The 27,287-nt window shown below is 37.0% G+C and overlaps 1 protein-coding gene across 1 annotated transcript in view; it reads left to right on the forward strand.

The window, feature by feature from the left end:
* Nucleotides 1-27,287, forward strand: part of LNPEP (leucyl and cystinyl aminopeptidase) — a 101,107-nt gene that overhangs the window by 52,764 nt on the left and 21,056 nt on the right. Inside the window, exons 5-11 of the mRNA XM_068535674.1 lie at nt 6,563-6,683; nt 7,372-7,526; nt 9,179-9,292; nt 10,903-11,037; nt 22,638-22,769; nt 25,303-25,463; nt 25,698-25,786. Of these exons, the coding sequence (XP_068391775.1) occupies nt 6,563-6,683; nt 7,372-7,526; nt 9,179-9,292; nt 10,903-11,037; nt 22,638-22,769; nt 25,303-25,463; nt 25,698-25,786 (907 nt within the window). The remainder of the gene's footprint in view (nt 1-6,562; nt 6,684-7,371; nt 7,527-9,178; nt 9,293-10,902; nt 11,038-22,637; nt 22,770-25,302; nt 25,464-25,697; nt 25,787-27,287) is intronic.

Below are 27,287 nucleotides of genomic sequence, written 5' to 3' on the forward strand. Positions count from 1 at the left end.
ATGAGAAAGAAAGAAGGAAATCTTGCCATTTGGGACAACATATATGGACCTTGAGGGCATTATGCTAAGTGAAATAAGTCAGACAGACAAAGACAAAGATATATGACCTCACTTATGTGTGGAATCTAAAACTGAACTCATGGAAACAGTGGACTCGTGGTTGCCAGGGCCTGAGGGGTGGGGGAGATGGGGAGATGTTGGGCAAAGGGTCCAAACTTCCAGTTATAAATAAGTTCTGGGGAGCTAATGTACAGCATGGTGATTATAGTTAACACTGTATTATATATTTGAAAGTTGCAAAGACAGTTGCTTAAATGTTCTCACCATGCAAAAGAAATGGTAGTTAAGTGAAGTGATGGAAGTGTTAACTCGTGCTACTGTGGTAATCATTTCACAATATATAAGTGTATCTAATGAACATGTTGTATACCTTAAACTTACATAATATTATATGTTAATTATATCATTAAAGCTGCAAAAATTCATTAAATTTAAAATTCACTTCTTTAGTCTCAGTAGCCACATTTCTAGCATTCTTGTGGCTAGTGGCTACCTTATTGGATATCAAAGGTATTGAATATTTCCATCAATGCAGAAAATTTTATTGGACAGCAGCAAATCTAGAACATTGTGCAGACTTAGAAGATAGCATAAAAATTTAGTTAGAAGAAAAACTCCAAGTTGTAAAAGTCATTTGAATGCACCTTTTGAAAAAGCAAGTCCTGACTGAATTTTCTTCATCTTAAAGAGAGAAGATTGTTTAAATGTCTGGTATGTCTGTAATTTGTCAAAATTGACCCTTTGTTCTAATTAGGCTCCTCTGCTTTTCTTCGTCATTTGAATCTGTCTGTAAATGATTGTTTGATTGGATTTTATGCCTTAATTTCACTGTAAAGACCTTAAAAAGCTAATATCTTCACATACTAACAACATAGGAGAAAAGGGTCTTTTAAAGCCAAAAATGATTATTTTTCATGATAGAAATATGATGGAATTCTTTAATTTTTTTGGTCATATTTTTGATCCCCACCAGGGTATGTTTTCTACCCTTTGAACACATTCACTTGGATTTGGGCTTCCTTTCCAGACCAAAGAACTTTATTTTAATCACAGTGTATTTGGATCTTATTATTTGCTAATTAAGAGGGGCATACTCCTTCTGTTAGAAAAGATTATCATGTCTGCTCCATTAACTCTTAGAGAGAAGGGGTGAGGTGAGGATTATCTGGCTCTTCATCAGCAATAATGCTGCCATATGACTTTATGCTCAAAGGGTGGAGACCTGTTCATGTTCAAGGGTAATGTGGACTACATTGAATAAGTGCTCAATATCATTTACTCACCTTTGGGTTTAAAAGAGTTTTTAGCAAGTCTAAACCAAAGAGTTTTTCGGAATCCTTTCGAAAGGATATTAAGACTGGTTTAATCCTGAAAAAAATTCAATTAATCTCTCTTCAAGTTTTGCACCCCAAATTTAGCCCTTGATGCGGATGTTGCAGCCTTGATAAAACCTAAAAGTTTCAATCCTAAGTCAGGTTGCTTCTTCAAGAGCCAGCTGAGTACCACCCTCTCCTTGAAGCTTTTCATTCTTTCCCCAGCTGGGATTAATCATTCCCTCTCTGATATTTCATACCACTTTAGTTACATCTCTGTTGTAGTTCTTATCACACTCTTTGATATAAAATCCCCAGCACTTTTTATTGTATCTCAAAATGTATGTAGTCTTGGCTTTTTCTTTTCCCTCTCTCTCTTTCTTTCCCCCTCCCTCCCTCTCTCTTTCTTTCTTTCTCCCTCTGTCCCTCCCTCCATCCCTCTCTCATTCTTTCTTTCAACAGCTATGCTGGCTTCTTACTGCCTGTAGGATTACATTCAAACTCATCATTCTGTGATATTCAAGGCCCTCATAAATTCGGTTATATTTTCAGTTGCTCCAATGGAATTCTTTCATCTAGTCAGGCTGAATTATTCACTGCTCAGATATATACCTCATATATAACATATATATATATATATATATATATATATCTCATATATATACAACATATATATAAAACATATATATAACATATATGTATAACATATATATATAAAACATATATATATATATATATATATATTTTGTCCACAACAGTTGACCCTTGAAGAACATGGGTTTGAACTGCACAAGTCCACTTATTGCAGATTTTTTTCAATAGTAAATACTGCAGTACTACACGATCCATAGTTTGAATCCTTAGATGCAGAAGACTGACTATAAGTTATACTCAGATTTTCAACTGCTCCGAGGGTTGTTGCCCCTAACCCCGTCATTGTTCAAGGATCAACTGGAAGAGAGAGAGATTGAAAGAGAGAGAGGAGTTTCAGGTGACTTTTTTTGCTTTTTATTTACATGTATTAGGAAGCAACATGGTTAAACGTGGAGTCTGGCATCTACCTCAGTTCAGATCTCTCCTATACAGCTTTCTACCTATGTGCCCTTGGGCAGACTGCTCTGTAATTCTCTAAACCTCACCTTCCACAACTCTAATACTGTATTGTCTATATTAGCCTGCTCTCTCAAGGATTAATTTTTTTAAATTCCTGTAAAATCTTCGATAGCTGGCAGATAGTAATACACACACAGAGAAACTCTCTTGTATGTATGTAAACTCCCTTGTATGTCTATAACTATAAATAACCTTTATCATTTTTAATGCTACCCAGTAGTAAATGTGTTTTGAAAAAATTACAAATAAACAACTGTTTTATTAACTTTCTCTTATTATTAGGAAATGAGGAAGACTTTAGCATGTGTGGAGTTATACTCTGTGCAGGCAGTTGTCTTGAGCTCTCATTTATAAACATCTTTTTATTTTATAAACCAAATGAGGGGAAGGCATTGGCCTCATATTGCTGATGAAGGAACAGTGTACCAGAGAGGTTAAGTAATTGACCTAGATTACATAGCCAGTAAATGATAGTCAGAATTTACTGTCTACCACAATATACTGCTTCTTACACCAAATGACATAATTTCTGTAGGTATGGTGATCAGAAATTCAGACTTAGAGTCTAATAAAGGATTTTTGTTCCACTAAAATGTTGTAATCTCTAAGATATGTTCTATTTTGTAATATTTGATATTAGGCCTATTTCACAAGATTCAGGAATAAGGCAGTAGGGCTTTACTTATTAATGTCAGTCATAGTAAACAACTGAAAATGTCAAAGTTGACTGTGGATTATTAAACGTGGCCTGTTCAGTGATAAAGATTACTATGTTGTCAAAGACCTAAAGAAAGAGAGAACATTTGTTTTATCATTTCTGTCCATTCTTCAGTGTTCCTTAAACCTCTCGCTGCCTTCAGGAATGCCAGAATTACCTAGAAAATTCTAGGCTAGTTTTGAAATACACTTTATCAGTTTGTCTTGAGGTTTTTATTTTGTTGTTGCCATTGCCTGATTTTGTTTTTACCATAGACAGGTCTAATTTGTAGAATCAGAATCCATTGGTGGTTAGTCAGATGTGGACATCATGTCTGTTTAACATCCAAACAGAACCTTCAACACTATTATCCATGTGAAGTTATAATTTTAATGTATTCTTATTTAGTCAGGAACATGACTTAGCTCCAAATTTCCACAAACAACATTTCCTCAAGTATCCTTCCACCAGCTAGGGACATTATACGTAATTTATATCACTCTCCTAAAGTCTCAAGTCCCATGTAATCAGTTATTCTGTATAGACTTCATTCTGGTGAGGTTTTATTGTTTTTTTGTTTTTTTGTTTTTAAGGAATTTATGCTTTTTGTATGTTCAGCTGTCTGTTTAGGAAAGCTGGTGTTTTTCAGGAAACGTAGTATTGGAAGATTCCAATATTTTCTATCTTCATAAATCTTGCAGGCCGTATTGTTGTTCTTTTCGAGGGATGAGGTTTGGTTCTGGTTTTGCTTTTATCTAGTTTTTGCTTCTTATTAAATTAAGGAGCAGAGTAAGTTAAACCTAACAAATCTGCTATTCCTCAGTCTTAACTCTTTTCTCTGAGAGCTGACTAGGAGACTTTTTTGTGTCTTTTATAAATCTCTCAGGTCTTAGCAAGAGATACTGTAGGAAAAGTTTTAAGTTGTAAGCCTTAAGGCCTGAGCACCAGTTGACTTGCACTTAACAGCGTTTAGAGCGCTCTTACCAAGTGCAGGGTGCTGGTCAGAACTTCTTTGTTGAACTAGATTGCTTTCTTTGTTTATTTCTTACTGCTTCTGTTGCTCTTAAAACATGATAATTAATATGATGATGAGCATGAATCATTATCAGCACATTACAGCACATTTTTTAAAGGAAGAGAAGTAGAAGGCAAGAGAAAATACCAAACTACCTTTTTTCCTAGTCATTGTATTCCAGAAATGGGACTCAGTGGATCCTTTGGTCAGATTTCAGTTCCATGTGAACTTCTTTTTTCTCCCTTTACTTTCCATGTAATGAAAGATGCGTTCGCACATAGTGATGGGAGTGGCCGAATGGTGTGTTTGGGAGAAGGATGTTTGAGGAGGAACCTGGAGTATATGGGTGGTGTTTCTATTAGGACAGCATCTTCTAGATGGTTACATTGACTGGAACATAAAATATGTATGTGTGGAAAGAACAGGCAGAAATAATAAAGACTGGTCTCAAATTCCAAGTGATCTTGGTACAGTCATATACAATGGTAGTTAGATTTAAGAAGAATATGTCAGACTTTGTTGTGTGTGCTTGTGTGCTAACACTTTCACAGGGGGAATGATGCAGGGAGTGTGCATGGTCCTTTGGCAGGTGGTGACTGAATTCAATAAGCTGTGGTCACAGTCCTGTACCAAGGGCTGCAGATGTTCGAGTGCTGGGCTGGTGAAGTACACTTGGCCACATGACGTGATATGAAATTTCTTCCATAGTTACTTTAGAAAGTAACGTATTTTAAGTGGGCTAACTGAACTCTTAACACTTCATTCTTCCTGTCACTGTTACCACAAATGCTCTGCTCATACATATTTTACCCCATTTCTGATGGGATTCTATTTGTAATAATGATAATAACTACTATTTATTGAACACTTATTTTGTGTCAGGCACTATTCTAAGTTCTATACATATTAGTTCATTTAATCCTGACAGCAACCCTGTGAGGATAGGAGCTACTTTTATCACCATTTTATAGATAAGGAGATTGAGGTTAACTAAGTTCACACAGCTAGCAGAGATTTGAACCTGGCAGTCTAACTACAGAGCTTGCACCTTTAATTTTGTTGTTTGTTTACTTAAAATTTTTTCTTTATATTTAATTTTTAATGCCATGTTACCTCCATGTTTTTGTGATTAACGCATATGTTCTATAGACTAAGGCCCCACATAAAGACAATTAAAATTGAAATTATGACCTCTGAGAAATTGTTGACTGTTTTTCAGGGCTTTAATGAAAGACCAAAAATAATTTGGGGTTAGAATTCACCAATGTATCTTCTCAAATGATGAATTATTCAGTAGGTCTCCATTTCCCACCTGTTGGGATCTTTATTTTGAGGTTTTTATCTTCTGCTGTGTCTTGTCCATATCCTACTTTCCCAAGTTGAGTACAGAGGGATTTTTTCTTTCAGTCAATTGAAAAACAATAAATATTGCTTTTCAAAACCTGTTGCTTTTAATGTAATTGCTTAAATTTTGCCTTTGATACTTACTGATAAGACACGTATAGTTAGTTACATCATATGTGTTTAACCTATGCACTTAATCAGAAAAAGAGAGAAAGAATAACAATTTAAGTAATGTGGGCAACTGCGTCTTCCCTGGAGCATGTGCCCTGAAGTGAGTGGGCAGTGTGGGCATGAATCCCAGTATCCGCTTACTTGGTTTTAGTTACCGTGTGCCACTCACTGAGTGTTTCACTCTGCTGGGTATGGTTATTTTTGATACAACATGGTCCTTAAAAACAAGCCAACAACTGCAAAAAAAAAAAAGGAAGCAGTTCCAAGGCTGGAAGAAAAACTGTCTGTGCCATACTTACTGAAAGAGAATGTGTTGGTCTCTAATAGGTTTTCCCAGGGTAATTTCAACATTTCTGTCTTAGATGTTTATGTTAGAACTAACTCCCTTGTAAGCTGTGACTTCTCTGTATTGAATGCCTGTTCAATGCCAGGCACCGTGATAGGTGCTAAAAAGATGAAAACTTAGTTTTGGCCTTCAAATAATTCACAGTTTGATAGCTCATAGACAAGGAAGGGCCACTGTAGGTAATGGAGAGGAAGAGAAGAGTATCATAAAATTAAACAGGCAGATGCTTATAAATTGCTATATGATATAAAATAGTTTATTTTGGATATCATGTTAACTTAAAACTTACTGATTGCTTTTTTTTTTTTTTAACGTTGTTGTATGTATGGAAATGACTTGCTAAATCCTATAGGGGTTAAAAGAACTATAAGCGAGAGTTGCTGTCCTGAAAAATCTCGTATACCTCTATGTAGTTCTCAGGTATGCTAATCTTGACAGTGTTCACCTGAATATCATGCCATTTTAATTGTACCTGTCTTTACATCATACCTGTTACCTTTTAGGTTTCTATATATGCTGTCCCAGAAAAGATTGGTCAAGTTCACCATGCCTTGGAAACAACTGTGAAGCTTCTTGAGTTTTATCAAAACTACTTTGAAATTCAATACCCACTAAAGAAATTGGGTAAGAATCAAACAGTGCCTCTGATTTTCATTATCATTATAACCTAGATTTATGTTGCAAATTTTTTTTAGGAAGAACTTTTGCCAAAGTTATTTTAAAGGAAAACCAAGAAACACTGTTAATTGTTTGCCTTCAAAATTGTTTCTATTTGTTAAAGATTATTTACATTCCATGGATGTATCTGAAAGTGGAGCTTAAAACACTTAGAAGTTTATGGGACTATTTCAGAGGTGCTGTGTAAGTGGGGATTTGCTTAGCGCTTAGTCTGGAGTTTGACTAATTCTAATTTCCTAAGAAATTCCTAATTCAAATAATAATAGGAGTAATGAGAGCTCAGGAAAGCAAGAGCATTTCAGTGCTGTTCAACATGGAGCTGGTTTTAGCTAGAAGAACGTTGGCCCTGCATTTTGTCCTCCTTGCTCTGGGAACTTCTTCACTGTGAAGGAATTAGGTATCTTCTCTTGCTCAGGGACAGAGCAACAGTGACTCTACAGGGGGTTGATCAGGTCTTCCTCAGCTGACAGGCAGGTGAGGAGCATACAGGGCTAGGAAGGTTCCTTTCCTTAGGAGTATAAATGAATTCACTGCTTTCTGATTCAGTGATAGACTAATGGGTAAAATATTTCGATTTAATTAGGGAGTGCCTTAGATGGGGTAAAGTTGATCACTTCTTTCTTGTTATGTCCAGATTTGGTGGCTATTCCTGACTTTGAAGCAGGAGCAATGGAAAATTGGGGTTTGCTCACCTTCCGAGAAGAGACACTTCTGTATGATAATAATACTTCTTCAGTGGTGGATAAAAAACTGGTTACTAAAGTCATCGCTCATGAGCTGGCCCATCAGGTATCAGCAACCAAGGCTGTTATATCTCACACCTGTGGTCTGTTTCGTATCCTAGAGTTTTAGAATACATTTAGATGCTAATAATAATTCAGCTTTTTATTATAGTATTGCCTTCTTTCATAATAATATGATGCTTTTTAAACAAACTTAATTTTTGGATAAAAATGCTATTTAATGTTTTGTATAGGGTTTTACAGTTTATAAAGCATTTTCACATCCATTATCTCTCTTACTTTTCATAACTTGGTGGGGAAGAAGCCTTTTCCCTGAGTTGTGCTCTTCTTCTTAACGACTCTTGGACTGTAGCTGTCAGGGCTAGATTTATTGTTTTGTCTCCTGCTAAAACTGGGTTCTTAGTTAATTTGGGAGAGGGAAGGTACTCTGTATGACGTAGAGAAAAAGAAAGAAAATTATATGAGTACATGAACCTCCCTCTTTCTTCCCCAACACCTTGTCTCTCTTGTGCCCTCGATGAGGTGTTTATGAGGGTAGGGTATGGTATGGGGGTGTTGTGATGGTGGGAGGATGTGGAGGAAGAGTGGGACATGCTCTGGCAGTTGACACCCTACCTCAGACACAGTCTGTAGCCCGCCCTACAGCCCTCGTGAGGGCTTCATGACATGCTGGCATATGAAGCGTATGCTTATTTACTGTTACAGTTTTAGGCATGTAGACAAGTTGTTTTTCGGGGGATCTGCTCTAGGTCTGTTATTTCTGGGTCCGGCCATCACCCCTGGGGGAGTGTTTCTCATTTACTTCTTCTTTAGGACTTGCAAGTCATCTTCCTCTGAAACAGGTTTTAAGATAATATCTTTGAAAAATATGCTTTTGTAATTCTCAAAGCTGTTTTGTTTCAGTACCTAGTAACCCTGTCATTTTGCTGATGGTTCGAGACAAGCCCTTGGCCACACTGACTAAATTGCACACCCTTTATTTCACTCGTTATTTACCACTCTTTATTTCAGGGATTTTGAGATGCATTTTTTTTAAGGGAGTCTCGTATCGTTTTTATCCTTCTTCTTACCACCTCATGGAAGAAGCCATTTAAAGATCTTTCTGATTTCATTTATTTGTATGCATGCCAAATTTCTTACGGAATGTTATTTGAATTCTGTTTTGAATCATGTAAATACTGCCCTCAACTTGGGTGACTGAGGAGAAACCTGCAGTCCAGGCTCTCTGACTATAGGAACATCCCTCACATAGAAATTTATTTTTTAGTTGTCATGATGATTGTAAATACAATGGAAAATAATATTACTAACTTGACATTAGAAAGTAGAATTTCATTATCTAGGAAATCTTACTTTTAATGAGGTGACTCGTTTTTGTTTACCTAGTATATAACGTGTGTTAAATTGATAAATATGCTAATTGTCTTTCTTGCCTGTTTCATTTAAGGTAAAATGTTACATTTTTTATGTTACTTTTAAAGTGAATTTATACAATTTATGCAATTTTACTTTTAAAGTAAATTTATATTACAAATATAATTTATTTGCAAGTCTTCAATTTGAATATAGTTTGTTTTAACTATAATAAGTATATTTTTCAGTAATTGTAATCTGGTTATAGGTGATTAATCTGACAATTCAATTATTAGAAAATTCTTGAGAGTGTAAAGTTGGTTAGTAGTTTGTTTTTTCCCACAGTGGTTTGGTAATCTGGTAACAATGCAGTGGTGGAACGATGTATGGCTAAATGAAGGTTTTGCTACTTTCATGGAGTATTTCTCTTTGGAAAAAATATTCGGAGAACTCTCCAGTGTAAGTACACTATTTGTTAGGCCTACTATGAATGCCAGGGGGAAAAATAGCCAAATCATATTCAACATGTATTTTCCATTCATTTGGAGTAATGAAAATGTTTCTAGAAAGATACGATAAAATTGACCCTTGTTATTGATCTCTATACCTCTTGAGATTTGACAGTGAAAATTGTGCTTTTATTTACTGATGTATTTCAGAAAGCTGAAATTTTGTGAAATTATTTTACACTTTGTCATTAAGATGAACATTTTAAATTGCTTTGCTACATTTTATTTTAATAGATGTGGCCCTTCTGCTTGAAGGAATTTAGATAGAGTTGAAAAGCCTTTTTTTGCAAAACAAAACTTTTTATCCTATGTATAAAGAGAAAAAAATTAAGACATTTTGTAGCAATGCTGTCACTCTGTTATCACTGTGATCATTCTTACGACAGTGATACATAAGTTGATACAGACAAATAATTTGCTCTTTTTTAGGTACAAACCATATATTGTGCCCTTTTCAAAGACATGGAACACCATTCTGTTACAGGGAGCATGATAATATTGTTACTATGTTCTTAAACTCTCTGGAGATGTTTCTTATCATTAGAGATATTTGGACACACTAGGTCATATATGACAGATATTGCCAAATAATTCAAGCAGTAGGTGGAAAAGTATGACGATCCCTTTCAACTCTAAAGTTCTGTGACTTTCTATTAAACTTCCCGAATATATGATCCAAGATTGTTTCAAAAAAGGAATACTCTCTGTAATGGCCTATGTGGGAAAAGAATTTAAAAAAAAAAGAGTGGCTATATGTATGTGTGTAACTGATTCACTTTACTATATACCTGAAACTAATACAGCATTGTAAATCAACTATACTCCAATAAAAATTTTTTTAAAAAAAGAGTACTGTTAGAGCTTTCAATTTGAAATTTTTATGTAGGGCCTGTTCAAAAATTTCAGGTGGTAAAATGAACTCATTTTAAGCTAGAATATTAATAAGCAAGGTATTCTATATCTGTGTATGCTACTTAATTAAGCAAAGAGATATACAGTTTCACCACTTGGTGGTGCCCAGAATGTTTAAAAACTTCTAATATACGTTCTAGAGGAGCTCATCTACTGAGCTCTCAGACTTCTTGCTGTTTAAGAGTTATATTTTACTTCGAATGAACCTTAGTTAAGGGAAATGTATATTATCTTAACAGAAAAGCTGGATTATGTATGAGAAATCAGCTTAAGGAACAGTTCCTATTTTTTTTATTTCAGATTTTATTTTACAGATATACACTAGCCATTTTTAAATATTCATTTTGAATATCTGGATTTAGCATTTGGTTGCTTTAGTAATAAATTCTCAGCTTATACTGTTGTTTAGGAAACCCTGTTTTTCATGGGGCCAGGAGGTTATAATTCTACTTTCAAATGTAAGGAATATGCATAAATGTCACATTCTTCCTACATTTTCAAAAGCTTATTTCTGAAGTTTGGTGAAGCTAGTTAATTTTTTATAATGACCTTAAACAGTAATTAGTCTACTTCATATAAATAATTACTATACTTGCCTCTGTCTTTAATACTGTTCATGGTTTCTTAATCTGTTTCATTTTTTGCTAGTATGAAGATTTCTTAGCTGCTCGATTTAAAACCCTGAAGAAAGATTCCTTGAATTCATCTCATCCAATATCATCATTATCTGTTCAGTCTTCAGAACAGATTGAAGAAATGTTTGATCCTCTTTCCTATTTTAAGGTATTGCTATGCACAAAAAGTACCTGGAGTAGGTTACAAATTAATTTCATATGTGAGCAAGCTGCTTGATTTAGATTATTTTAAAGATTAAATAGGTGAAATTTTCAGGTATCCTGTTAAACTTTAAGATGTTTGCTTCTATTTAAATCTTGGTCTTAACTTTATATGGGTTTTTCTTTCTTTCTCTGTCTCTTGTTTTAAGTTCTCTAACTAGTATTCTGGGTAGTTAACCAGATCTTATAATAATGTATTTTTTGAAGTTGGATCACTGTCCAGATTTGCAGGTAGAATACGTCCAGGGAAGGTTCTAAGCCCTTGGCTGTGTTATTCAGGATTGAGGTGTGTTCCAAAGTCAGAATTGCCAAAACAAGTAAGCAAAAGGAGATTTTTAAGAATTGAAGATTTTGTTGTAGAATTAGAAACACAGACTCCAGGTTTGGGGGTGAAGCAAAAACAGAAACATAGAAACCTGATTAGGATCATCGTAAGAGAACAGGATAGGGATATCAGTGCCACTCACATTTGTGTATGGAGGGAGGGCTGAATGTTACAGCTTGTTGACCTCCTTAGTCTGGCTATCAGATTAAGATCAATAAATTGAATTCTTGTCCTGGACAGAGAGGAAGATATACAGAACATATGAGTTCATGTCATCAAGAAACTCAACGTTTAGGTGGTAAGTACTTGTGAAGCAGTAAGAGATAGTACGTGCTAATTGAATGGTACAGAGTATTTTTGCCTGGGATTATGGAGAGAAGTTTTTTGGAGGAAAATGGAAATTGAGATGAATTAAATAATAGGAAGAATATAGGTAAAGAGGAATGGGAACAATAGGGCAAGAGTGGGATGATGAGGTCTGCAAAGAAAAAGTCAGGAATACTAATGGGCAGGGAAATTTTGTTTAGGTAGCAAATGTTTGCAGTGGAAGCCACATGTAGAGTAGGGGAAAGATGAGAAAGGTAAGTTGGGGCTCGGTTGTAGAAGGTCCTGAATGCCATCAGGAATCTGGACTTTTTCTGTAATCAGTGGGAAGCTTTAAAAGATTTTTCAGTAGAGGAATGGCTTGATCAAGTGACTATTTAGGAAAATTAATTTGTTTCAGTTTATAAAGTAGATTTCAGTGGAGAGAGACCTAAAATCAGGAAATTGCTGCTGAAGTACAAGCATGAAATGGTAAAAGTTTAAAATTAGGAGTGGTAGTGAGAGTAGAAGGGAAATGATGGGTGTGAAAAAACCCTAAGTGTAGGGAAGTACTTGAAGGACTTAGCGACAGGGAAAAGCGGGTAAAGAAGGAGGCAGAAATGTGTTCCAGGTTCAAGCCTGACTGGCAGGGAGAATGGCAGTACTATTAATAAATAAGGAAATCAAGAGTTCAATTAGCTATATTAAATGTAATCCAATTAGAGCTACTGCTATGTGTTGTGATTTTTAAAGCCCATACAGGACCTGCCAATAAAGAAAATTTTACAACTTGCAATTCTTTTCTTATACAGAACAGTTATTTCAGGAGCTCTTGCTACAGAGCTCTTTCTTCCTCTGACCCCCACCTTCCAAACCCAGAATTCAGTGTCTTCTGAGCATGTTGTCTCCACAGCATACCTTATCCCTGTCAGCATGGGAACTACTTATTTCAGAATTGGGAATCTGGCAAATATCCCACATAACAGAGAAAAATAGGACACTGGATAATTTACCATTATTGTGTGTAAGAAGTAGTAAGTGTCACTAGGGAAATGTGTTTGACAGACATGTTCTATTTGATCTTCATGATCTGCAAGCCTAATTCTGATGCGAGTTGCCTTGTGAGAATTCAGTCATTTAGCAAATCGTACAAGTACCAACCATGTACCTAACATTGTCCTAGGTGCTGGGGATACATCAGGAAATAAGGCGGCCTATGTCACTTGTACCATGAAGCTTCTATTTCAGGGGTCAGAGATAGGTACAGACACAATACAAATGAATAAATAAATAGATATTTTGTTTGGTGATTAGTGCTAATATGAAAATAAAGCATGGTAAGGGAAATGAGAATGACAAAGGAAATGCTGTTTTATGTAAGATGGCTGGGGAAGACCACTGATAAGGTGATATTTGAATACCATCTGGAGGATGTGAGGGAACAAGGCATGTGGACTTCTGGGGGAAAAATGTTCCAGGCAGAGGAAATAACCAGTGCATAGGGCTTGTGTGCAGAAATGAGTTAACGTAGTAGGCCTGAGACTGCTATCCTTAGAAAGGCATAACTGTAAGGCTGGCTCTTGGCTGGTATCTGGCAACTTGGATTTGGGGAGAGTTTCCACCATTCCCTGATAAGAATGACTCACTGTGCCCACACTGTTTGTACAGACAATGTGGTTTATGCTAAACATCTGTTTTCCTTCTGGGAGTCTGGAGTTTTGGTACTTGCTAGGCAGAGGACACTTCCATGACTAGCCCCCAATAAAAATCCCGGGTACTGAGTCTCTGATGAACTTCCCTGATAGACAACATTTCATACATGTTGTCACAACTCGTTCCTGGGAGAATTAAGTGCATCCTGTCTGACTCCACTGCAGAGGACTCCTGGAAGCTTGTACTTGTTCACCCCATGAACTTTTTCCCTCAGCTGATTTAGCTTCATGTCCTTTCACAGTAATAAATCATAGTGGTGAATATGACTACTGAGTCCTGTGAGTCTTCCTAACACGTCATCATACCTGGGACTTGTCTTGGGGACCCACACAGCTTGAGATGAAGATTGGTTGGCAGGTTCAAGCACCAGCAAGGAGCCAACGTGTCTGGAGTGGAATAAACACAGGGGAAAGTAGTAGATGAAGTGAGAAGGATTATAAGGGGCCAGATCATTGTAGATCATCTTATTAGACATAGTAAGGACCTTGATTTTTTGCAAAGTGGGATGAAAAGCCATTTGATGAGGGAAGGACCATAGTATGATTTTTTTTTTTTTTAATCAGCCTTCAACATCATATGGAATCAAGATGACTAGTTAGGAGGTTGTTGTAATAGACCAGTGGCAAGATATCGGTGGCATGGACAAGGGTGATAGTACTAAAAGTGATGAGCAATGGTTGGTTTTGGAATATATGGTAAACGTTAATCCAGTAGAATTTGCTAATGGATTAGATGTGGAATTAAGAGAGGAGTCAAGGACGACTTTAAGATTTTTGCCTGAACAGTTGGAAAAATGGAGTTGTTATTTGCTGAAATGAGAAGATTATTGGAAGAGTAGATTTGGGGCAAGAAGAAAAAAAAGTTCAATTTTTGAGTAAGTCTGAGGTGCATAAGTGGAGATAATAGGCGTGAAGTTGGATATGAGTCTGGAATTGAGGGGAAGTCTGGTTAGATATATAAATTTGCAGGTCATTTAAAACCCCTGGGGTTGAGAAGATCATCTAGGAAGTAAATTTAGAGAAGAAAAGAAGTCTGAAGATTAAATGCCAGGGGCACCAAAATTTAGTCCTTGAGAAAATAAGGAGGATCCTACAGAAGAGACAGAAAGGGATGCCTAGTGAATAGGGGAGGAATCAAGAGTGGTGTGCCAAGGCCAAGTGCAGAAAGACTTTCAAGGAGGAGTGGGTGATCAGTCATATCAAATGCTACTAGTAGGTTGATAAAGGTGAGCCTGAGAATTGACATTGGTTTGACACCATGAGATTCACCAGTGACCTTGATAAAACCACTTTCAGTGGAGTGATGGTTGGAAGATGGCTCAAGAGAAAATGGAAACAGAGCAAATGGAGGTGGCAAATGCAGACAACTCTTTTAAGCAGTTTACTTCAAAGGAGGAACAAGAAACAGGGTGATAATTGGAGGAGGCACAGGGTTAAGGAAAGGAAGGGCATCTTATTTGTATTTTAAACAATACATAGTTTTTGCTAATGGAATGTTACAGTAGAGAGGGAAAGTTAATGATGCAGGAGAGAAGGGGATCAATTGGGAACAAGAATGAGCATTTAGAGGACATGCCCAGAAAGGGAGAGACAGCACATCCAGAGGAGGGCCTCTGGAGGGTGGAGTTCCAGTGTTTGGAGTTCTGCACGGTGAAAATCCAAAATCAAGGCGCTGGCCAATTTGGTTCTTAGTGAGAGCTCTCTTCCTGGATTGTAGACAGACAGCTGTCTTCTTGCTGTGTCCTCACATGCGGTGTGGCTGACAGGATCTTGGTGCTCTGGCGTGGTGTCAGGCCTGAGCCTCTGAGGTGGGACAAGGGAGTTCAGGACATTGGACCACCAGAGACCTCCCAGCCCCATGTAATATCAATAGGCGAGAGTTCTCCCAGAGATCTCTGTCTCAACGCTAAGACCCAGCTCCACCCAACTGTCAGCGGACTCCAGTGCTGGACACCCCATGCGAAACAACTAACAAGATAGGAACACAACCCCACCCATTAACAGAAAGGCTGCCTAAAATCATACTAAGTTCACAGACACCCCAAAACACACCACCGGACATGGTCCTGCCCACCAGAAAGACAAGATCCAGCCCCACCCACCAGAACACAGGCACCAGTCCCCACCACCAGGAAGCTTACACAAGCCACTGAAACAACCTCACCAACTGGTGGCAGACACTAAAAACAACAGGAACTACAAACCTGCAGCCTGCAAAAAGGAGACCCCAAACACAGTAAGTTAAACAAAATGAGAACACAGAGAAATATGCAGCAGATGAAGGAGCAAGGTAAAAACCCACCAGACCAAACAAATGAAGAGGAAATAGGCAGTCTACCTGAAAAAGAATTCAGAGTAATGATAGTTAAAGATGAGCCAAAATCTTGGAAATAGAATGGAGAAAAAACAAGAAATGTTTAACAAGGACCTAGAAGAACGAAAGAGAAAACAAACGATGATGAACAACACAATAAATAAAATTTAAAATTCTCTAGAAGGAATCAAGAGCAGAATAATTGAGGCAGAATAACAGATAAGTGACCTGGAAGATAAAATAGGGGAAATAACTACCGCAGAGCAGAATAAAGAAAAAAGAATGAAAAGAATTGAGGACAGTCTCAGAGACCTCTGGGACAACATTAAATGCACTAACGTTCGACTTATAGGGGTCCTAGAAGAAGAACAGAAAAAGAAAGAGTCTGAGAAAATATTTGAAGAGATTATAGTTGAAAACTTCCCTAACATCGGAAAGGAAATAGTCAATCAAGTCCAGGAAGGGCAGAGAGTCCCATACAGGATAAATCCAAGGAGAAACACGCCAAGAAACATACTACTCAATCTATCAAAAACTAAATACAAAGAAAAAATATTAAAAGCAGCAAGGGAAAAGCAACAAATTACATACAAGGGAATGCCCATAAGGTTAATAGCTGATCTTTCAGCAGAAACTCTGCAAGCCAGAAGGGAGTGGCAGGACATATTTAAAGTGATGAAAGGGAAAAACCTACAACCAAGATTACCCAGCAAGGATCTCATTCAGATTCGACGGAGAAATTAAAACCTTTACAGACAAGCAAAAGTTAAGAAAATTCAGCACCACCAAACCAGCTTTACAACAAATGCTAAAGGAACTTCTCTAGGCCGGAAACACAACAGAAGGAAAAGACCTACAAAAACACACCCAAAACAATTAAGAAAATGGTAATAGGAACATACATATCAATAATTACCTTAAATGTAAATGGATTAAATGCTCCCACCAAAAGACATAGACTGGCTGAATGGATACAAAAACAAGACCCGTATATATGCTGTCTACAAGAGACCCACTTCAGACCTAGGGACACATACAGACTGAAAGTGAGGGGATGGAAAAAGATATTCCATGCAAATGGAAATCAAAAGAAAGCTGGAGTAGCCATTCTCATATCAGACAAAACAGACTTTAAAATAAAGACTATTACAAGAGACAAAGAAGGACACTACATAGTGATCAAGGGATCAATCCAAGAAGAAGATATAACAATTGTAAATACTTATGCACCCAGCATAGGAGCACCTCAATACATAAGGCAAATGCTAACAGCCATAAAAGGGGAAATCGACAGTAACACAATCATAGTAGGGGGCTTTAATATCCCAGTTTCACCAATGGACAGATCATCCAAAATGAAAATAAATAAGGAAACACAAGCTTTAAATGATACATTAAACAAGATGGACTTAATTGATATTTAAGGGCATTCCATCCAAAAACAACAGAATACACTTTCTTCTCAAGTGCTCATGGAACATTCTCCAGGATAGTTCATATCTTGGGTCACAAATCAAGTCTTGGTAAATTTAAGAAAATTGAAATCGTATCAAGTATCTTTTCCGACCACAATGCTGTGAGACTAGATATCAATTACAGGAAAAACTCTGTAAAAAATATAAACACATGGAGGCTAAACAATATACTACTTAATAACCAAGAGATCACTGAAGAAATCAAAGAGGAAATCAAAAAATACCTAGAAACAAATGACAATGAAAACATGACAACCCAAAACCTATGGGATACAGCAAAAGCAGTTCTAAGAGGGAAGACTATAGCAATACAATCCTACCTCAAGAAACAAGAAACATCTCAAATAAACAACCTAACCTTACACCTAAAGCAATTAGAGAAAGAAGAACAAAGAAAACCCAAAGTTAGCAGAAGGAAAGAAATCATAAAGATCAGATCAGAAATACATGAAAAAGAAATGAAGGAAACAATTGCAAAGATCAATAAAACTAAAAGCTGGTTCTCTGAGAAGATAAACAAAATTGATAAACCATTAGCCAGGCTCATCAAGAAAAAAAGGGAGAAGACTGAAATCAACAGAATTAGAAATGGAAAAGGAGAAGTAACCGCTGACACTGCAGAAATACAAAGGATCATGAGAGTTTACTACAAGCAACTCTATGCCAATAAAATGGACAACCTGGAAGAAATGGACAAATTCTTAGAAAAGCACAACCTTCCGAGACTGAACCAGGAAGAAATAGAAAATATTAACAGACCAAACACAAGCACAACCTTCCGAGACTGAACCAGGAAGAAATAGAAAATATTAACAGACCAATCACAAGCACTGAAATTGAAACTGTGATTTAAAATCTTCCAACAAACGAAAGGCCCGGAGCAGATGGCTTCACAGGTGAATTCTATCAAACATTTAGAGAAAAGTTAACACCTATCCTTCTCAAACTCTTCCAAAATAGAGCAGAGGGAGGAACACTCCCCAACTCATTCTACGAGGCCACCATCACCCTGATACCAAAACCAGACAAAGATGTCACAAAGAAAGAAAACTACAGGCCAATATCACTGACGAACATAGATGCAAAAATCCTCAACAAAATACTAGCAAACAGAATCCCACAGCACATTAAAAGGATCATACACCATGATCAGGTGGGGTTTATCCCAGGAATGCAAGGATTCTTCAGTATACGCAAATCGATCAATGTGATAAACCATATTAACAAACTGAAGGAGAAACCATATGATCATCTCAATAGATGCAGAAAAAGCTTTTGACAATATTGAACACACATTTATGATAAAAACCCTCTAGAAGTAGGCATAGAGGGAACTTACCACAACATAATAAAGGCCGTATATGACAGACCCACAGCCAACATTGTTCTCAGTGGTGAAAAACTGAAACCATTTCCACTAAGATCAGGAACGAGACAAGGTTGCCCACTCTCAACATTATTATTCAACATAGTTTTGCAAGTTTTAGCCACAGCAGTCAGAGAAGACAAAGAAATAAAAGGAATCCAAATCAGAAAAGAAGAAGTAAAGCTGTCCCTGTTTGCAGATGACATGATACTATACGTAGAGAATCCTAAAGATGCTACCAGAAAGCTACTAGAGCTAATCAATGAATCTGGTACAGTTGCAGGATACAAAATTAATGCACAGAAATCTCTTGCATTCCTATACACTAATGATGAAGTATCTGAAAGAGAAATTAAGGAAACACTCCCATTTACCATTGCAACCAAAAAATAAAATACCTAGGAATAAACCTACCTAAGGAGACAAAAGACCTGTATGCAGAAAACTATAAGACACTGATGAAAGAAGTTAAAGATGATACAAACAGATGGAGAGATATACCGTGTTCTTGGATTGGAAGAATCAACATTGTGAAAATGACTATACTACCCAAAGTAATCTACAGATTCAGTGCAATGCCTATCAAACTACCAATGGCATTTTTCACAGAACTAGAGCAAACAGTTTCACAATTTGTATGGAAACACAGAAGACCCCAAATAGCCAAAACAATCTTGAGAAAGAAAAACGGAGCTGGAAGAATCAGGCTCCCTGACTTCAGACTATACTACAAAGCTACAGTAATCAAGACAGTATGGTACTGGCACAAAAATAGAAATATAGATCAGTGGAACAGTATAGAAAACCCAGAGTTAAACACACACACATATGGTCACCTTATCTTTGATAAAGGAGTCAAGAACATACAATGGAGAAAAGACAGCCTCTTCAATAAGTGGTGCTGGGAAAACTAGACAGCTACATGTAAAAGAATGAAATTAGAACACTGCCTAACACCTATAAAAAATAAACTCAAAATGGATTAAAGACCTAAATGTAGGGCCAGACACTATAAACTCGTAGAGGAAAACGTAGGCAGAACACTCTATGACATAAATCACTTCAAGATCTTTTTTGACACACCTCCTAGAGAAATGGAAATAAAAATAAACAAATGGGACCTAATGAAACTTCAAAGCTTTTGCACAGCAAAGGAAACCATAAACAAGATGAAAAGACAACCCTCAGAATGGGAGAAAATATTTGCAAATGAAGCAACTGACAAAGGATTAATCTCCAAATTATACAAGCAGCTCATGCAGCTCAATATCAAAAAAAAAAAACAACCCAATCCAAAAATGGGCAGAAGACCTAAATAGACATTTCTCCAAAGAAGATATACGGATTGCCAACAAACACATGAAAGGATGCTCAACATCACTAATCATTAGAGAAATGCAAATCAAAACTACAATGAGGTATCACCTCACACCAGTCAGAATGGCCATCATCCAAAAATCTACAAACAGTATATGCTGGAGAGTGTGTGGAGAAAAGGGAACCCTCTTTCACTGTTGGTGGGAATGTAAATTGATACAGACACTATGGAGAACAGTATGGAGGTTCCTTAAAAAAATAAAAATAGAACTACCATATGACCCAGCAATCCCACTACTGGGCATATACCCTGAGAAAACCATAATTCAAAAGGAGTCATGTACCACAATGTTCATTGCAGTGCTATTTACAGTAGCCAGGATATGGAAGCAACCTAAGTGTCCATCAACAGATGAATGGATAAAGAAGATGTGGCACCTATGTACAATGGAATATTACTCAGCCATAAAAAGAAACGATATTGAGTTATTTGTAGCGAGGTGGATTGACCTAGAGTCTGTCATACAGAGTGAAGTAAGTCAGAAAGAGAAAAACAAATACTGTATGCTAACACATATATATGGAATCTTAGAGAAAAAAAAATGGTTCTGAGGAACCTGGGACAGGACAGGAATAAAGACGCAGACGTAGAGAATGGACTTGAGGACACGCGGAGCGGGAAGGGTAAGCTGGGACAAAGTGAGAGTAGCATTGACATATATACACTACCAAATGTAAAATAGATAGCTAGTGGGAAGCAGCTGCTTAGCACAGGGAGATCAGCTTGGTGCTGTGTGTCCACCTAGAGGGGTGGGATAGGGACGGTGGGAGGGAGACACAAGAGGGAGGGGATATGGGGATATATGTATACGTATAGCTGATTCACTTTGTTATATAGCAGAAACTAACACAACATTGTAAAGCAGTTATACTCCAATAAAGATTTAAAAAACAAAAAACAAAAAAAAAAAAAATGAGCATCTAAATTTAGAGTAGCACTGAAGTGTGATACAGAAATAAGAGAGTAATAGGTATTAAGTAGTAGGTATTAAGTTCAGTTATGTGTATCTGATAATCTTGATGACTTAACATTGCTACATTTTTATCAGAAGTGAAATTCATTCAAAAAGTATTTGAGTGCCTCCTATGTACCAGGCATTATTTTAGTCACAGGAATTGAGCTTTTCAGTTTTTCCCTAAATTAACTTACAGTCTAGAAGAGGAAATAAAAATATATCTATAGCAGATGCTGGAAGTGTGGTATAAATTGCTTTTGAATATGGAGAAATACGATTTGTGTCTCAAATCAAGGAAGGCTTCACAGAGGAGGCGGTTATTTTAAGACTGGAGAATATGACGTGCATCAGTGAGTATAGTGTGGCCTTAACAGTTGCATGTCTGACTCTGAATTTTTAGTGTATGCTTTCTACCCTATATGTACATTCATATGTTCCAAACATATTTGAAGTGAGTCTGCAGGAAGAAGAGAGGTCTTGAAAACAACTTCAGCAGCATGACATACTAAAATTTGAAATTAATGTACTCCCTAGCAAAGAGACCTTTGAGAGTTCAGCTACTTTATTGTCTCCAGCAGTGTGCTTTAAGCATTGGAGATAGGGGTGGGGAATGCCACAGAAAATTTGGCATGTTTTAAATTAAAAATATATTTATACTTGTCCTACAGATAGGTTCATCTGTACCATTTTTCCAGAGTCCACATATATGCGTTAATATACAATATTTGTTTTTCTCTTTCTGACTTACTTCACTCTGTATGGCAGGCTCTAGGTCCATTCATGTCTCTACAAATGACCCAATTTCGTTCCTTTTTAAGGCTGAGTAATATTCCATTTTATATATGTACCACATCTTCTTTATCCATTCATCTCGGTGCTCTGTGGTGACCTAGATGGGTGGGATGGGGGCATGGGAGGGAGGTCCAAGAGGGAGGGGATATATGTATACATACAGCTGATTCACTTCATTGTACAGCAGAAACTAACACAACATTGTAAAGCAACTATACCCCAATTTAAAAACATATATGTATATAAAAACACTTAACTTTTTTTTTTAAATTAATTTATTTATTTTATTTATCTTTGGCTTCATTGGGTCTTCATTGCTGCGCGCGGGCTTTCTCTAGTTGCGGTGAGCGGGGGCTACTCTTCATTTCAGTGTGCGGGCTTCTCATTGTGATGGCTTCTCATTGCGGAGCATGGGCTGTAGGCACACGGGCTTCGGTAGGTGTGCCACACAGGCTCAGTAGTCGTGGCTCACAGGCTCTAGAGCGCAGGCTCAGTAGTTGTGGTGCCCAGGCTTAGTTGCTCCACGGCATGTGGGATCTTCCTGGACCAGGGCTCGAACCCGTGTCCCCTGCATTGGCAGGTGGGTTCTTAACCACTGCGCCACCAGGGAAACCCAAAACACTTAACTTTTTAACACTAACACTGAAATAGTGAGTAACTGAGAGACCACACAAAATGGCTCATAGAAGAATTAGTGCAAATAGGAATTTATTCCATTAATTCTTTTTCAAACCTCTTAAAATAATTTTTAAGACAATTTCAACATAGTACACAACTGGTTATATGAGACTAAATAACAGTGTATTATCACTGGGTTATGAAAGTATTTGCTTACAGTGATTATATTTTGAATCTTAGATTCTTATCTCTATAAATCTATTGTATTCTATTATTTCTTTCCTTTTTTGCTTTTTTTTTTTTGAATAGGGAGCTTCTCTGTTGTTGATGCTGAAAACTTACCTTAGTGAAGATGTATTTCAACATGCTATTGTTCTTTACCTGCATAATCATAGCTATGCATCCATTCACAGTGATGATCTGTGGGATAGTTTTAATGAGGTAAGTGACCTGGATATTTTATTTAGCTCTTAAACTAAGAAGAGAGGAGTTCTTCTATTTATGTTTTTATCAAGTATGTAAATAAGCTGTGGTACCAAGGATAGTTATTTAAGAGAAAGGGGAATGGAGCTTAGTATATAAATATTTATGAATAAGAGCACAGAATTAAAATTTATTTATTTATTTATTTTTGGCTGTGTTGGGTCTTCGTTTCTGTGCGAGGGCTTTCCCTAGTTGCGGCAAGCGGGGGCCCCTCCTCATCGCGGCGCGCGGGCCTCTCACCACCGCGGCCCCTCCCGTTGCGGAGCACAGGCTCCAGACGCGCAGGCTCAGCAGTTGTGGCTCACGGGCCCAGTCTCTCCGCGGCATGTGGGATCCTCCCAGACCAGGGCTCGAACCCGCGTCCCCTGCATTAGCAGGCAGACTCTCAACCACTGCCCCACCAGGGAAGCCCAGCACAGAATTAAAAGTCATGAAATGGAAGTCCTGGTCTTAATTGTTGAAAAAATTGCATGAGGCCTTGTGTAAGCATCTTTAGTCTATATCTTAATCTCCATGCCTACTTTGTAAGAAAGTTCTCTTTTCTGAATTAGTGTATATTATTATGTTTTCATTATTTGATTTTTTTTCCAAAAATCTCTTTTCCTTTCCTTATGTTTTTGCAGTCTTTCTACCTTACATTCATGGTTTTTTGCTCTATACTCTGCCCTATGAATCCTCCTATCTTTTGTGGCCATGTTCCTCTAAATTAGATGATGTATCACAGTCTGGCTGCCATGGCTCCATACTGCCCTTGGATCATTTTGCTGCTTGGATTTTGTTGTGCCTAGAATTCTAGCAAGCAGTGTAATCAGTTACAAGTTATGCTTCCTAACAGTGTGTGAACCCAGCCTGCATGGTGCACATATGCTGACGGCATAGCCCTTATAAGCGTTTGAATTTGTTACCCTGATCTAGATCAATGGTTTTTAATGTTTTGGAAGATCACAGACATATTTGAAAATCTGATGACAGTTCTGGACATATGCCCCCAAAAAACCACAGATATGCAAAATATCACACACAGATTCAAAGTTTTATGGATCCTGGGTTAAGAACCCCTGCTGTGGATCTTTTCCATGTGCTGTCTCTGCTCCCTTGCCTTATCTGAAATTTGGTATCTTCTAATTGTTAACCCTTTTCCCAGAAGATGTATCTTCCCTACTCTCTTGAGTTCTTTTTGAGAAGAAGGATCAGTCCTTATTACCTAAGAGTTGCTTCTAAATCATTGTTTTTCCTCTTACCAGGTAGTAGCATTTCAAATGAAAGCCACATTATTTGCTTTATACTCATTGTATTATCTCCTGACGTTTAGAATATATTTCTGCCTTCCTCACTGACTTCAACTTTTGCATCACAGTGTTTTCCTATCCAGACCTAGCCCCTTAACATTATCCTCAGGCTTTTCAGCATCCACATCAAATTATGCACCGGCCTCTTCATTTCAGTTCTGTTTCAGAGACCCAAACGTGCCTTGCTTTGGGGCAAGCTTGTTTTCTTCCCAACCTCTTGTCCAGAAATAAACAGGTCAGAGCCATGAGAAACATAAGGTTAATATCACAAAGCATTTGGGAAGATTTTCTCCATCCTTTTCGGCTCTAAATAAATAGGCGTATGTCGACTGAGGTGTAAGGCCTGCCATAGTGGCGTGATATTACAAAACATTTTAACTACTTGATGATTTGAGTTGCTTGCAGATCCATAGGTCATCTAGAAAAATAATTTGAATTGTAAATTTAGCTCACCTGCTTCAAAGAGATAGTTCAAAAGTTGCTTCTTAATCATTGACACCAGATGTCTTAGGGACAGTGAGCTTTGGAGGGTCTGTGAACCTCTGACAGTGGATTCTAGATTTTGTAGATAAATTCATGTATTTTATAGGAAAAAGGGGTATGTGACCATGAAAAACATTCACTGCTGTTCTCTAGAGAGACCTAAAGTCCAGGCAGGCGACCTGTTTATATTTCACTCCTCTGCTGCTGCGGCTCCTGCTCCCAGGCACTCCCACAGGATGAGCTCTTTAAAAGATGAACTTTAACATTTGTGAAAGCAGAGGGTCTGGGGAATAAAGAGAAATCTGGACCGAGAAATCTGGACCTAGCTGATTCACAGGAGTGAGTAGCAGTGCTTATGATTCTAGACTGTATATCATTATCCATACCTTCTAAATGTTAGTATTGTGACCTGAAGGAGTGCTTATATCTTCTTAGGGGTTTTAATGAACACTCAGTTGGTTGATAGCATATGTGCTGCTTTTTCAACGTAGTTCCTCTCTCACTCTCTTTAGTTATCACTTAACTGTATTCCAGGTTACTTTCCTTTTAGCAGTTGCTCAATTACCTAGAGTAAAAATGTAAATTCAACTCAGCATTTGTGCTTCTTTTTTGTATTACCATTAAATGTAGTCTCCATAGAATGTGGTAGGGAAAGAGGGAAAGGTACTATAAAATTTTTAGACTGTTTAAGCAAAAATAATTTTTTTTTTTTTCTATAGGTCTCAAACAAAACCCTAGACGTAAGGAAAATGATGAAAACCTGGACCCTGCAGAAAGGATTTCCTTTAGTGACTGTTCAAAGAAAAGGAAAGGAACTTCTGGTGCAACAAGAAAGATTTTCTTTAAATACGAAGCCTGAAATTCAGCCTTCAGATGCAAGGTGAGTGCCCACTCTCTCTCCCCGCTATCTCTTTTGCACCCTCAGGTTAAAGTATTTTTAAATGTTTTGTAATCATAAGTTCTTAAGAAACCTAACAAGATTATCCCTTTCTGGGAATAGCTTGAAAAATGTCACCTTCCTGCCAAAAAAAAAAAAAAAAAACACCCAACAAATTATGTGTAACTGACTGAAATATTGGAAAGAGTGATAATCTTCCATATTTTCTTTTTACAGCTCTCTGTGGCATATTCCACTATCCTATGTCACTGATGAAGGAAATTTTTCAAAGTATCGATCAGTATCATTACTGGACAAGAAATCAGGTTTGGCTATATTTAACACTTTTCTGAAATGAAATTAGAAACAGCATATTTTCTAAAAATCTGACCAAGCAGCAGAAAGGAGATTACACTTTCCAATGTACACAGCTCTCTGAGCTGGTTCTATGAGACACCTATACAAAATGTGACTAAGGTGAGATTGATTCTATGTATCATGCATAAAACTGGTCTTTCTTAGTCATGTGAAATAAGGTATAAAAAATTGCACTGAATATGCTGGCAGTTGTGGTAGAAAATAGTGAATGCTGTGTTTTTGTATCCTAGATAAATATTTTGTTAGAAGTAGTAGATCAGTTTCTTAAAGTATACTCTGCTGTCTACCCTCTAGGGGTGGGCTGAGGCGACTGCATTTTAATAAGCACCCTAGATGATTCTTATGCATGACAAAGGTTGATTCATGAGACAGATTTGTAGTAAATAATTATTACAAAATGTCCTGTAGACATAGTATACATTTTTTGATAATGAGAAAATAGGGCAAGAAATTATGATAGTGGGAGGATAATAAAATGTAAAGATTGTATATGCTGACCCACAAGGAGTCTATAAAAAGAAATTGAAATGTAGTTTCTAACCATCTGTTAAATACCACTGAATGCTACACCACGTATCCTCTTAATTTACATCCTGAAAACATGAGGCTCTTGGGTTCTGCAGGAACCATTAGTGATACTTTAGATTTATGGAAAGGGAAAATTTCTTGTTTGAATTTGGATCTGTTGTTCAATCCTATATCTTTGAGAGGGGAGTGTAGCTTAGTAACAGTCTGACTTTGGAGCCACATTGCCTGGTTCAGTCATATGATTTTAGGTGAGTTATGTGACGTCTCTGAGCCTCCTTCCCTGAGCTATAGAATGGAGAGAGTAATTATACTTGCGTTATAGTGTTATGTGAGGATTAATTGAGCTCATTTATATGAAGCACCTAGAATAATGCCTGGCACATGTTATATGCTATATAAGTGTTAGTTATCATTATTAATGTTACTATTGAAAAAAATAATTTTTAAGCATAACATATCCACATTACGTAAAATCCAGAAGATGGAGAACAAATCTTACTACCCTATTGTAACTACTCTCATGATTATTTCTTTCTAGTCATTTTTTTAAAATATTTTTTTACTTGGTTGATATTGTGTACATGTGATTTTTATATCTTACCTTTTTTTTAACTTAACGTATGCACTAATTGACTTAATCTTTCTTACTGTTGGACACTTGATTTACCATTTGTATCTATAAAAAAAAAATGCCTCAATAAAATTTGAGTTCTTAAATGCTTTCTCATTATATGCGCTATCTCATAGGAATGCATCTCAAAAATGAAGACCGTGTTACCTTTTGTGGTTTAATACATATTTCCAAGTTGCCCTTCTGTTGTGTGGTAACAACTTATAAGGCCAGTTGAAATATATGAGCATACCAGTTGCATTTCAGTCTAACTGAAGTGTTACAACAACAATTTCATTATTTAAAACACT

Source organism: Eschrichtius robustus, chromosome 2 (genome assembly GCF_028021215.1).
Source record: "Eschrichtius robustus isolate mEscRob2 chromosome 2, mEscRob2.pri, whole genome shotgun sequence".
Classification (NCBI taxonomy): domain Eukaryota; kingdom Metazoa; phylum Chordata; class Mammalia; order Artiodactyla; family Eschrichtiidae; genus Eschrichtius; species Eschrichtius robustus.